The sequence below is a fragment of the Rhinolophus sinicus genome, linkage group LG14, assembly GCF_036562045.2.
Source record: "Rhinolophus sinicus isolate RSC01 linkage group LG14, ASM3656204v1, whole genome shotgun sequence".
In the NCBI taxonomy this organism is placed as follows: domain Eukaryota; kingdom Metazoa; phylum Chordata; class Mammalia; order Chiroptera; family Rhinolophidae; genus Rhinolophus; species Rhinolophus sinicus.
In genome coordinates this window covers 31343672-31357163 of record NC_133763.1, presented here as the reverse complement: position 1 = coordinate 31357163, position 13492 = coordinate 31343672, and the positions used below count along the sequence as shown (strand labels likewise).

At 39.5% G+C, this 13492-nt stretch overlaps 1 protein-coding gene across 2 annotated transcripts; it reads right to left on the bottom strand.

The window, feature by feature from the left end:
- Nucleotides 1-1396: 1396 nt before the first annotated feature.
- On the bottom strand, nucleotides 1397-11777 carry LG14H6orf62 (linkage group 14 C6orf62 homolog). 2 transcript variants are annotated; one of them, XM_019716835.2, is made up of 5 exons: nucleotides 10804-11777; nucleotides 7589-7765; nucleotides 6605-6727; nucleotides 5854-5988; nucleotides 1397-2895 (listed from the first exon to the last, which is right to left on the bottom strand). In XM_019716835.2, the coding sequence occupies exons 1-5, from the start codon at nucleotides 10843-10845 to the stop codon at nucleotides 2770-2772; spliced, it is 603 nt and encodes a 200-aa protein (XP_019572394.1). In that variant the 5' UTR covers nucleotides 10846-11777; the 3' UTR covers nucleotides 1397-2769. The 2 variants fall into 2 exon arrangements, with proteins under 2 accessions (XP_019572394.1, XP_019572393.1); XM_019716834.2 differs by having other exon boundaries at nucleotides 9514-11776.
- Between the last annotated feature and the right edge of the window lie 1715 nt (nucleotides 11778-13492).

Sequence of the window (13492 nt, the reverse complement as noted above, 5' to 3'; positions counted from 1 at the left end):
CTTTGATTTGTTTCTTACTTTAACCCTTCGCCGCCCCTTCTCGTTGGCTCACTGCCTATGTTGTGGATGTGACAATGTATGATACTTGGATGAAAAAATTCTTAGCTCAGTGTTTTGAAAATTTAGGGAAAGCAAACTACTCAGGCCGTTTTGAGATAAGATTACCTTAAAACTGAACTCTAAATATTAAGCTAAAGGAAAAATATAAATTAATGGTTAATCCTTAATTAATTTTAGGTCCTTCTCAACTCTAAAATGCCATCTACGTTTTATTAAAACCCAATTTCAAGACTATGAAACTTCAAAATAGATTGAGCCCTGTGGCCTAAAATAGTCAAGAAAGTTGAAGGCAAGGCACATTAATGAGATATAGAAAACCGTCCAATGGGTATGGTGGTTTTGATGTTACAGCACGGGGATATTTAATATTGGAGGGGGGGGGAGCTTACCATCAGCCCCTTTTCTAGTACCTAGAATAAAACCATGCAGATCTTATATCTCAGTCTACAGTATCAAAAAGACCAAGTTCACAAATTGTTTCATCTATTTCTTACTTGACTATGGCATTCTTAATATTTGATTTCTGCATCAAGCAGTCTTAGTGAACATCATGACTAAAAGGTGAAAAGATAGTGACTTTAAATCTGCAGTCAACTGTTAAAGGTTGAAAATTTAAAAAAAAAAAAAAAAAAATCATTTCATTTAAAAAAAAAAAGAGCTAGGGCTCTATAGAGCCAGACAGCTGGTTATAAACCCTCCCCTACTCACCATGTGAGGTTAGGTAAGCATCAATTTTCCACGGGGTTAGATTCATTCAGATAAGAGCTTAGAACAGTTCCTGACCATGATACAAACATCAGTGTTATTTCAAATAGATTCTTTTAATTGATTAGGAAATGTGAAAGCATTTTAGAATTGAGACTATTTTTATTGGGGTGGCAGGATGGCTCAGTTAAGCTCTTGAGCTCTTAACAGGGTTGCTGGTTTAATTCCCACAAGAGCTGCAACCTCCACAGCTAGATTGAAGACAAATGAGCTGCCACTGAGCTTCTGGAGGGGCGGCCGGATGGCTGTTGGTTAAAGCAGATGGCTGTTGGTTAGAGCGTGAGCTCTTAACAAGGTTGCCGGTTTAATTCCTGCATAGGGTGGTGGGCTGCGCCCCCTGCAACTAAAATTGGTAACGGTAACTGGACTTGGAGCTGAGCTGCACCCTTCACAACTAGATTGAAGGACAACTGACGGGTCCTGGAAAAACACACTGTTCCCCAATAAAAATTGAAAGAAAAAAAATAGCAAGTGGTCTAAATATTAAAAAAAAAAGAACATTTTTGTCTTTCCCATGAAGCAAGGCGTAAGGCCAGGCTGATAACTATTAAAAGATGACAAAAGAGTCCTGTTCTTGATGAAATTACAAACCCAATTGCTGGATTTATTCTTCTGAATTTACTGTTTAGCCATTGACTATTAAATAACTCAAGGTCATCAATAACACCTACCAAGTGACTTAGGAAAAAAGTTACCACTTCAAGTTTTGTGTATTCACCTGGATAGTCAGGGAACTTAAACCTATTTTATTTAGGTTTTCATTTTTTCAAATTCCAACCAAAAGCTAAATACAATAGGAAACAGGTAAGCACTAAGTTTTACTCCAAAGGAGTAGGATCATTCAGATTTACTCCAATAAAAGAATGCAACCCTTAAGCAAAGCTTTTCTTCATTTAAAAGCAAAAAAACTATACAGTAGTAGTCTTTCCTTATGTTCATCGCACAAAATGAGCTCTGCTTTTAGAACTTGGACTCTCAATGGTGGTTTTTACAATTAAAGATGCCAACTTTAATAACTTTTTCCTACTCCAAAAAACCCTAAGTTTTTCTTTAGGATGACGTAGAAACCAGTATTTCTGCACAATTCACTGGAATTTTTTTTCTTTGTAATAAAAATCTCTTTAAAACCAGAAAACAAAAACCAAAAAGGAAAGTCCTCTACCTATCATGGTTTCAGCAGCTGTGGATGTATTTCTCAGTTTTATAGCTGCTTTAGCGATTTGAGACTCCAGATCTGCTTTAATGGGTCTAAACTGTATCCATACTCAGCAGAATACTCTAACAGCAACTTGAGGAAAGAGATCTGGAAATAAAATACATGTATTTATGAGTACCAGGAAACAAACATGGCCCAGTAAAATGAGGCAAGAATGCCTACAATGAGATGCTTTTGTCATTTAAGATTTCTTTCCTGTGGTTGTATTTTTTTAAAAAAACCACTTCTGGTCATTAGAATGAATCTGACAGTGCTCTGGAACAACGGTGATTATAGCAAAGCTATTAAGTTTCTTAAAATGTTATTTATACCTGTTACATTCACTTCTCACCCTCTAAATACTGATGACAGATGTCAAAGAGGCATAAACCAGCACAAATGGAAAGACCATCAAAAATGAGTATCACCTTGCGCTTTCGGATACATTTAAGCATTTCAGTGTACATAGTCCTTTCACTTCACATTTTTATAAGATGCTGATGCAGTGCAGCAAAGATGCAAAGCATCTTCTTTCACACAGTCCGTGCAGAAGACATCTAATTTTTTTTAAAGTTCTGAGATACAAATGATTAAAAAAAAAAAAAATCCAGGATGAACAAGTTTCAAAATGCATAGTGTTCTGTGCATGAGTCCATTTTCTTTAAACTCTGAAAGAATAAAGTGGTAAGAAAACAAGAAAATAATTGCTGCTGCACTCTCTGATCGTCTCCATTTTGCTGGTCAGTACTCTATTCTGGCATATAAGGATGGAGGTGATCCTCTATGGTGCCAGCTGCCCAGTGGGTAAGCTGTTCCTGTGGCAGGTAGAGGCAGATGCTGCATAACTTGAAGACTGTAGCTTTGTTTTTTGGAGTCTGGAATGGGAAAAGTTTTAACATTCTTAAAAAATAAGACATAAGTGATCAATTGTCACATTTAGTCAATCTCCCACAATTTACTAAGCACTTATGGACACAATAACAAAGCACATGGAGTAAGGGAATAAATGATGGTCCCTACCCATAGGGACCTTAGGAAGACAGAACCTTGCCATACAAAATACAGAAAAAAGTAAGCATGACTAGAAATAAATCTTTAAGGAATTTATGCAGATAAAAGGAGTGTCAACCATAGACTACTTGCTAAAAGAAATTAGGTTTAAAGGCACTTCATGGAGACAGATTTGAATACAGGTTTGAAGTCATGTTTGTATACAGAAAGACAGCAGATACGGTGAGAGTAGAAGCTAGGGAGAAGATCAGAAGTAGTTAAGATTTAAGCATATTCTGGAGTAAAAGACTAGAAGAAAGCCAAAGTATTACCAGATAAACTCTACTGTTTTTGAAAAGTAGTTACTATTTTTAACATCTAACTTCTGGCAAACATGAGCTAGGTTCTTTCACAAATAACCACTGCTAGTAAATGGAAGATGATTCTGAACCCAGACCTGCCTTCAAAGCCCATCTTCTTTTCATTGTAGCACCTCTAAAAAATGCAGAAAAAAAAAGATGGCCTTTACTGATGTCTGAAGCAGTCTATTAATGTAAATGAACTTATACATATGCACATATATTTTTGCATTTTAAATGTTACGACCTTATGAATACCATTTACTCTCAATTTAACAGAAAGAACATGCTCATAGAAGTTACATGTCCAAAATCTCATAGCTACTAAGTGGCTACATCTGTATTAGAATCCAGACTCCAGGCATATGCCTCTACACCACCTGCCCATCCAAAATTATCCTTTAGTCTAGCCCTTATGTATCTTATATTATAATAAACAGCTAAAGAGCTCTGCTGGATGATTTTGATTAAGCTACTTAATTTCTTGATTTCCTTAGCTATAAAATGAGGTCTACACCTCAGGGGATTGTTGTGAGGATTAAATGAGCTTATACACATAAAGCTGTTAGTAGAGAGTCGGGGACTTGATCTACTGCATGCGTTGGCCACTGCCGTATCAATCCCCTTGTGAACAAGTAGAGAGAGGTTGGTTCTTCTATATAATGCAAATATGCAACACATCTCCAGTTTATGAAGATCAACAACAGAACCTGAATGGAAGGAGCCCTAAGAGCACTGAGGACCAAATTCATCTACAAATAGGGTAATAACCACCCCCATTTGCCCAGGACTAACAGGTTTCTAGGACTTGGGCATGAATTTCAGTGCTAAAATCAGGACATAACAAACAAACTGACACTGTTGGTCACCCTACCTACAACCCAAATTTAGCTTATGATCTTATAATTTTCTTTGCATTCAAAGGATTCCAGTTGTTTGATTCCTAAAGCATAGAAAACATCGACCTTGATCCGTAACATGAATTTCTACTTATTATTAACAAAGTGACGCTTTCAAGTCACTATTATTAAATCTTCTATGACTAAAAATCTTTGTTGTGGATTCTATACTACAAGCAATTAAAAAGAAAAAATAAGTCAACTTAAAAATCTCCAGAGCTAAAGACCCCAGGTTCAAAAAGAGCCTAAAAAACCCACCTATTACATGGTTTTTCTATTAGTTTTATAAATGCCTCCAGTGAAATTATCTTTCTTCTGGAATCGCTACAGTTCTTTTATTTGTACCTATACCATAATTACTTTACTTTACAAAATAGAAAGTCTATCAGCCCCTTGACGGGAGCAGTATGATTTGCTTTTGTATTTTTTAGTACCTTGCACACTCCCTTAAATAAAACTAAATATGTTCCATAATGCAATTAATATCATACTTTTAAAAAAAAATATCTTTACGTCACCTTCTCAGTGAGGTCTTCTCTGCCTATACCACCTAAGAATTCACACCCATGAATTTTTTATACCATGTTTCCCCAAAATAAGACCCAGCCAGACCATCAGCTCTAATGCGTCTTTTGGAGCAAAAATTAATACAAGACCCAGTATTAGATCATTATATTACATTATATTATACCCGGTCTTGTAGTAAAATAAGACCAGGTCTTATATTAATTTTTGCTCTAAAAGATGCATTACAGCTGATGGTCCGGCGAGGTCTTACTTTTGGGGAAACACCGTATGTCACCTCTCTTTTTCTCTTAGCACTTATCACTATCTCACTATATATTTTACTTATTTACTGCTGGGTGTCCCACAATGGATATGACTCCATGAGGGCAGGAATTTTTGTCTGTCTTATTCATTGCTTTATAGTGCCTGAACAGTACATTGAAATGCTGCTGTATTCTAAAGGTTAGTAACAAAGTATCAAAAATTCTAAGTAATGATATTTAGGTCAAGGTTGGTGAGCACAAACAATGTTTTATAGAATAAAAATTCACTTAGAATACCTAGATTGCTGCCTAAATTGGAAGTATTTAAAACACATGGATCTTTTAAACACGGATTTCATCCCTTCAGATTTTTATTTACTTTGAAACAGGCCAGTGCTTCTCAAAATATAATGTGTTACCTACCAGTCACTCAATGATTTGGTTAAAAATGTAGATTCTGATTAAGCAGGACCTGACATTCTACATATATAAGTTCTCAGGTGATGTTGATGTGGTGACTGTAGTTTAGGTAGAAAATGGCAGCATTTCTCAAACTCTAGTGTACACTGGATTCATGACTTTTCAAAGCTCCCCAGGCAATTCTAATATGCAGCAAAGTTGGGGAACCACTGTTCTAAGATGAGGCCCAAGATATATTTCTTGTTTTTTAAATAACTTCAAAAATAATAGTGTTGAACGAGCAAAAGAGAATCAGGTAACTTGTATAGAAAACAGTTTGCTAACCAATAAGCTTTTAAAATGAGCCTTTAAGTAGCCCCCCCGCCCTCCCCCCTCCCCCCAATAAAAATGCTTACCTGCAAGTGCTGTCTGTCAATGAAGAGAAACACTGACTGGTTAGGATTGTTGACAACAATTCCAGTCTTGTCCTTGCGGCTCAGTACATGCAGAAACTGTTTTTCATAGTCACCGTGGTGAAATTCAAATTTAGCCTAATTAAAAAATACAAACATTTATATGTAACTACGAACATGTTACACAATGTGAAACATCTACTGCACACACATGCATATAGTTGTGCTGTCCAATATGGTAGCTGATAGTGGCTACTTAAAAATTTAAAGAATTTAAAATTCAGTTCTCCAGTAACACTAGCCACATTTCAAATGCTCGATAATCAGATGTAGCTAATTACCACCATTTTGATCAGTCTCTTGATATATAAAACATTTCCTTCATCACATTTCCTTCTATCGCCCGGATAGTTAAGGAGTGTGTATAGTGCAGGGGAAGAGATTTTCTGAATTAATCCATGCGCCCCAACCCCCATAAATCAATGCTGACCTTAACAGACTTCGTCTGGTTATAATTTCAAAGATACAGTGGGTAGCTGAGACCCACCTTATTCTCAAGAGATTCAATAATTCAAATGGTTTTTTATCTTGCATTACAATCACAAAAGGATGGGACTCATAAACTTTATCAGAAAGCATACTCTTCCCCACTAAAAATAGAAAAAGCATACTCCCCAGAATTTCTTAAGTTTGACCTTATTCAGGAGTTTTCACTTATTTAAATGCTGACCACACTTATTTTAGAATAAAATACCTGAACAGGCCTAAATGGCTCATCAGATTCCTTCCACCTAGAAAACAGGAGACAGACAATTTTTTCAATATCATTCCGAGGCCAAAGAATGAAATCCATCTCCTGAGTACAGCCAATTACATCCTATAAAATGACACACATTAAAAAAGGAGAAAATTATTTTCCAAGACAGCTGTAAAAAGGAATAACACAAGTGCAAAAGGTCCACTATATATCATTTTATATAAGTAACAGTAATAGGACTGTATATAACCTGAATAGCTCATCACCTAATTCACTCTAATTTTTATCTTGTAGAGTCCACACAGTCATTCAACAATGTTCCTCACATCAAGATCTAAATTCAAGAGCGCATGGTGAAAACGCCAACTAAAGTTCTGATTTTTTCGGTCATTTTTAAAAAACCTTTGCACCTTTATTTCCACTCTTCAGAATCAGAACTATTTAAAGCAAAGTTAAGAAGTTTTGGAACTTCTAATCTATGAATCACTATCTTATTACAATTGAAATGCTATTTTTGTTATATGCTGATTTCCTCTTATCATGGTCCAGCATATTAATTTCCAAAGTCCAAAAAACCTCTGCCAGACCAGCACATGGTGTTTCCAGTCTTTCCCCCACCCCCAACCACTAACTGTGGTCATCTCGTTCGAGTAAGCCAGATTAACTTCCTATGAGTTGCAGAAATTTAAAAGGTTGGCAGAAATAGTCTCTTCTACTTTGTTTCTTATTTATTAGGGGGTATGATGTTAGTTCTCCTCCCATAAAGAAAAACCCAACAAACAGTAATATAAAACATTATTCACAGCAATAATGTACACCATTATCAGCATAATACCACATAAGTCATCAATGCTTTATTTAAAGCCAACTTTTAAAGAAATTCATGACCACTGTAACTACTCATTCTTGGGGGTGGGGGTGGGGACTATGCAAGCTTAAACTTGCCAAACTTACCAAATCAAGACTTAAAACAGAACTTACCCTTCTCATAGACTGGTATCGAGGAGCATGGAGCTGTACCACATCCTTCTGCAAAAGCTCTATGGAACTTTCCAAGGAATAGCTCGAATCTCGCACACCTTTCAGGATATTTTCTTCATAATTATTTGTCATGACTGGTATAACCTCAGACACTTCAAAAAGTGCTGATTTTTTCTTCTAAAAGAAAAAAAGTGTATTAATCCATGGGTAGCACAGTCTTTTAACACCCAATTCATATTACAATCCATGTACCTTTATTATAACTCAGCAAAATTCTTAACTGAAGTCATTTTTGTACTGAAAACAAACAGGTTTTCAAATAGGCAACTTTTCTGTCCTCTCCAAGACCCCTGACCCCAACTACATAAAACAGGCTATTATCAGAATGTTTGACTGCATGGTTTTATAGCATTATGGTATCCATACCAAGTAATTATTTTAGACAGTATTTCTTAAACGCTGTGAGAAACAAACACCACCCCTAAAGTTAAAAAAAAAAAAAGAAATTTCAGTGATTTACTCTTGATGTAACTTCATTTAACTGGCTCTACACACATTTAAATTAAAATCTCAGCAGTCTAAAAACAACGTTCTTCAGACCAATTAACTCACTCCTTAAAGGTCAATTTCCAGTATTCTGGATATTATGTAACTACAAGTGTCAATGTTTGCAAGGAGAAAAAAATGTCTACCAAATTGAGTTTCAAATTTAGTCAGACCAAGTGCTCACCATCAATTTCAAATATAAAATTCATGAACTACTAAATACTAAAGTACTCTTCATTCACAGAATAAAAGCATGTTCTCACAAGTGTTAAAGAACTAGATGGTACAGTTAACCTTCTAGATTAAAGACAAAGATCTAGTCTCACTCCTTGTATCTTAGATTTATTTCTAATGGGCGTGCATTATAATATCTTCAACTAATTTCTGATCTTCTGAATTCTGCAGTAATATTGTTAACAAAAAAAAGGAGAGAAAATGGATAAGTCCGTGGGAACTACCCAATCTTGGGATAATCACTTCAAAACAAACCACTTTTGCAACCACCTTATTTACAATGCTCTATTCTAGCAGCTAAGTGCATTCTTCGATACTAATAACCTTTAAGAAAGAGTTAAGAGTGGGGTAAAAACCTAGGAAACATCCAAACATTAAAGATACCACACTAAGATTATATTTCTGATCTGAATTTAGCTCATAATTTAAGTGCAAAAATCCAAGTATTTCTTTATACTCATAACCTAATCTCAGGTCAAATAGATTTAAGAAACTGCCCATTAAGTTGCAAAAAAATACTGCTTTATCATGATTTTCTTGACAACTCACAACTCATTTGTTTTTTTAAGACAAAAAATAATTAACTTCCTCTTTATTTCACTTTGATTTTTAATAAACTGCACTTCTAAACACAAATTAACCATTTGAGTGTTAAATTGCTCCTAAAAATTAGTGTCTTCTACTAAATGTATCATTAGAAAAGGTACCTGCATCCTGGACTTGAAGAAATAGACTGCTTTTAACATAATAAACATTTTGATTCCAGTTTACCACTTTCGGTCATCCTATTTATGTTACATTAGACAATCTTTAAACTCAGTTATAAAGTTCTCTTGTTAACTCCACATAAATGAAATTTACTGTAAAACACAAGGGAGAGTTTTACAATGGTTCCCACACCACATTAAGGAAAAGTGAACCCTACTAAGTTTTAGAATCAAATACTTCCCAACCAGTGAATACTCAACCCTTCCATTCAGTTATACTGCAACTACTGACTGGATTCAGAGAATTCTCCTTAAGGGCGAAGAAAGTCAAAGTACACACTGTAAACTTTTGCCAATTACTCTTTAACCTAGTATTCAGTTATTTTCACAACTTACAAAAACCACTTGTGCTAATTCACATTAAGAACTTTAAATTACCTTCTCCTTGAATACAAAGGCAATATACATCTTGAAGTCAAACTGGTCAGCTAGAGATTCTTTTTTCTTTCTAAGCTGAGCCCGTAGTCTGTTCAGAGCTTGTTTCTTCCGGGAGTTTGGGTCCCCCATTTTGAAATACAGGTGGTACTAAAGCCTTTGGAAAGTGTCACTAAACTATGGGTACTTTTTCTTAAGACTCAAGTACAACAGAAACAAGTCATTTTTTTTCCTGCTAATATAATTGAATAGCTAAAATCACGACTGTAACCCAAAAACTGCACCTTCTGGCAATATTAGCAGACTGTCATATAACAGGGTCAAGAAACAAAAGCCACTGTCATGTTTGGACAATAACGTTTGGGGTGGAGTGGGGAAAAAGGAAGGGAAAGAAGGAAAGAGGAGAAAATACTTGAACTAAGTTTCAGGAAAACACATTTGGCTTAACTGCCAAAAAAAGACTTTGGGGGGAAAATGAAAAGCCTATTATCAGGATATAGGTGTGCAATAATACACAGCTGACATCAGTCCAATCCTTAAAACCCATCCAGATTTTCCCCCCGTTTTAGAAAAGGGATTATGAAAAGGAACAGGGAAGGGAGATGAGTGATCCAAATAAAAAAAAGAAAAAACGAAACACCAAAAAAACCCCACCAAAACAGGAAACTGAAATATCCAATTGGATTTTACCCAGCCAGATCCATGGCTGTAGTACCTAATTAATTCTTATTTCACGTTTCACTATTGCTATGTATTGTCAGTGCTTGTTATTGATTACACTTGGTGGTGAGCAAAGAGAAAAGTGCAAAATCGGTAGAGAAGGAAGGGGAAAGGTTCAGGGTTTCCCTGCAATCAACTACAGTGTATACTGGGGGCGGGCACCTGTTGCCCAAAGGAGCCATGAGAAAAAACAGCGGAGTCATTACCAACTTCCCCATCACCCACATTTTGACCCTCAGGTGGCTGCTAATGCTGCCAAAGAGAATCATGATGGCCGAGGGAAAGGGGAGTATATAATACGATGTAATTATTCCAGCTCTGTGGTCAGACCTGATTAATGCCCGTGATCCCAACACCACTAGCCCTGCAAGGAGTCCTACATTCCCCAAGGGAGCCTTCCCTATGAATTTGCCCCCGTTCAAGGCCGTGGGGAGTAAGACTTATCTTTTCGTGGGCATTGCTGAGGCAAAGGTGGCGGGTTCTTCTCCCAAATCCAGGCAGTGCCCGGGGACCACCTGCCTTCCACCCACCAGGTCCCACCCCCACCCTTTGCCTTCAGCGGCAGCGACTCACTCGCACCACGGGAGACACAGGATCACTCAGGTTTTCACTCATTTCATCGTGGAAATAATTCCCGCCCGGGTAGAGTAGGCGGGATAGGGTAAATGGGAACGATCAGTGGGAAAAAAAGAAAAGTTGTGTTAATATCACTTTTTAAAGTATGCCCACCCCACCCCACCCCCACAAAAGAAATTAAATTCCCGGGTTCCGGATTAGCTCTCTCACGTTGAACAGACCATGTTTCTCGAATTTGGATGGTTTAGGTTGAGGTCGTTAGTGGGCTTCCCGAGGGGCGGGTGGGTGGTGGGGAGTCCCCCTCCCTGTCCCCGGAGGCCGGGATCGCGGAGCGACTCGGGCGGGGCGGGCCCTCTAGCCGCAGCCCGCGGGCGGAGCGGTGGCGGCGGCGGAAGAGGCGGCGGCGGCGGTGGGGGCGCTGCTCGCGGCTTGGGCAAGAGCCATGTCAAGAGAACACCACCAGCCAACTGAGCCCCCCCATCCCTGCTGCGGTGCGCACTGGGACCCGGCCGCCCGCGCTGCTTCCGCCACGCAGCCCCCGCCTGGGACCCATAGTCTGGCTCGGCGCCCCGGGGCGGAGGGAGGACGGGGGCAGCGGCGAGAAAGAGAAAAGAGGAAAACGAGAAGGGATGGTGGTCCCGGCAGCGGGGAAGAGGTGGGGAGCCCTGCACTAAGAGAGTCTGTCAGCCGAATCAACCCTGGAATAAAGTTATTTCAGTTCAAGCATCTGCTCAAGTCCTCCCTTCCCCACGTCGGCTCCGGCTCTCAGGAAAGTGGGTCTCAGAGACACGGACGCGGAAAGCCAAGCGGATGGCGAGCGTCCGCGGCGGCACAGCCTCGTCCCCTGCCACCGGTGGCTGCAGAAGCGGCGAAGGCCTCGGAGCCTCCCGGGTCCCGGCAGAATCGCGATTGAGACGAAAAGCTAGAACAAACAACTTAAAATGGCAGCGACGCCACTGCGTCACCCGCCCCTCAGCGGCACCGCCCCGAGCTCTCTGCGCCTGCGCGCCCTTGGGCCTCACCATCTGCGCAGGAACGGAGGGGGAGAAGAGACAGGGCGCGTGCAACATCGTCATGGTTACCCAACAGGAAAGCGAGAAGAGCAGGAGAGGTTACGAACAGGACTTCAAAAGTGGAATCTTTTTAGTTACACTTTTTAGCTGATATTCCCACCTCAAAGGGAAGTATGAGACTAGAGACCCCCGCCATTTTGTCCAGTATGGGGTGTGCACAGGAGCAGCCCACACTACCTCCGCCCCCTCCGTCAGGAAGACCCGGGCTCCGGGGTTGGCTCCTCCCCCGGGTCGTCATAAAGCCACGCCCTATGCCCTCCCCGGCAAATAACCCGGATGGAACTATACTTCCGGGGTCTTGTCTGTTTCCGCAAAGCGGGGTAGGCACCGGGAGGAGCTGAGCCGATAGGAGAGGGGACGGAGCGTAGGAAAGATGGGGTGAAGAAGGAAAGGGAAGTGTCGGGATATTGAGGGAAGATTGTCACTTCACTTCCTTACGGTTTAATTCCTAACCCACTGATGGGTAGACCTTCTCGGGGGGTAGAGGGGTGTGTCTCCTGCGGTGTCCTACCGCGACAGGCTGAGAATTCACTTCCAGTGCCTGGAATTTAAAGAGCTCGCAGCAGGAAGTGTCTCCCGCTGGTCCCACGTGGCTCTGTGCCCGCCTCGCCACGTGCGCAGGCAGGCAGGGAACTTCTAAAGCTCTAAACAAGGTCAAATACGCCGCTGGAGCGTTGCTGCTGCGATTCAGCAGAAAAACAGCCCAATCTGCCCCGTGGATTTCACCCCCTACTGTCAGAACGCGGTTTCTGCTAGCATCTCCTCAGACCTCAAAATGTCAAGAGGGGATTGTGGGACTTTACCACTGAATCACGTGTGTTTGGCACCAAAGAGTGTTCAGTCCCTTTTTTCAGAGCTATAATGTGCTGAAGAGAACGCGGGAACATAGGTAGATAATCGGCAAAAGTCAGCACTGGACAAAAGCAAAACCTATTTCCCCCTTATGAACCACTCTCTGGTGAAATTTTAGAAGTCCCCAAATTGCTGCTCTTCACTTGGTAAAATCAGAATAGATTACCTGTAATACCTTTTTTTTTCCGCCCTTGAGACAAAAGAATAATTGGATTGGGACCCACTTTTCAATATAAATTGTCTGGAACTAAAAAATGAAATTCCTGAGGTTTCCAAATTATTGATGACCTTCAAAGCTAGCATTTTGCTAGTGCTTCTCTGATTGATTTTTACAATCTCATAATGATTGTGTAGGAAACTCACAAGGGTAAAATTGAGGATTTCAAGTAGTTTATGACATTGGTTTAAAAAACATTAAAAAGAATTAGCCATGGGTCATGTCTTCTTGATCTAGCCCTGAGTTTGATCCATGATCAACATCATGGAATAGTTGTTTTATTATTTTTTTAATAACACCTTTTTTAGAAATATATTTACCATAAAATATTCCTATTTAAAGTGTGCAATTCAATGGCTTTTAGTATATTCAGAGTTGTTCATCCATCACCACAATTATATAACATTTTCATTACCCAAACAAGAAACCCTGTACCCTTTAGCAGTCACTCCCCTTCTCACTCTTCCCCAGCCTTAGAACTAATCTATGTTCTGTCTGTATAGATTTGCCTTTTCTAAACATTTCAGATAAATGGAATCATACA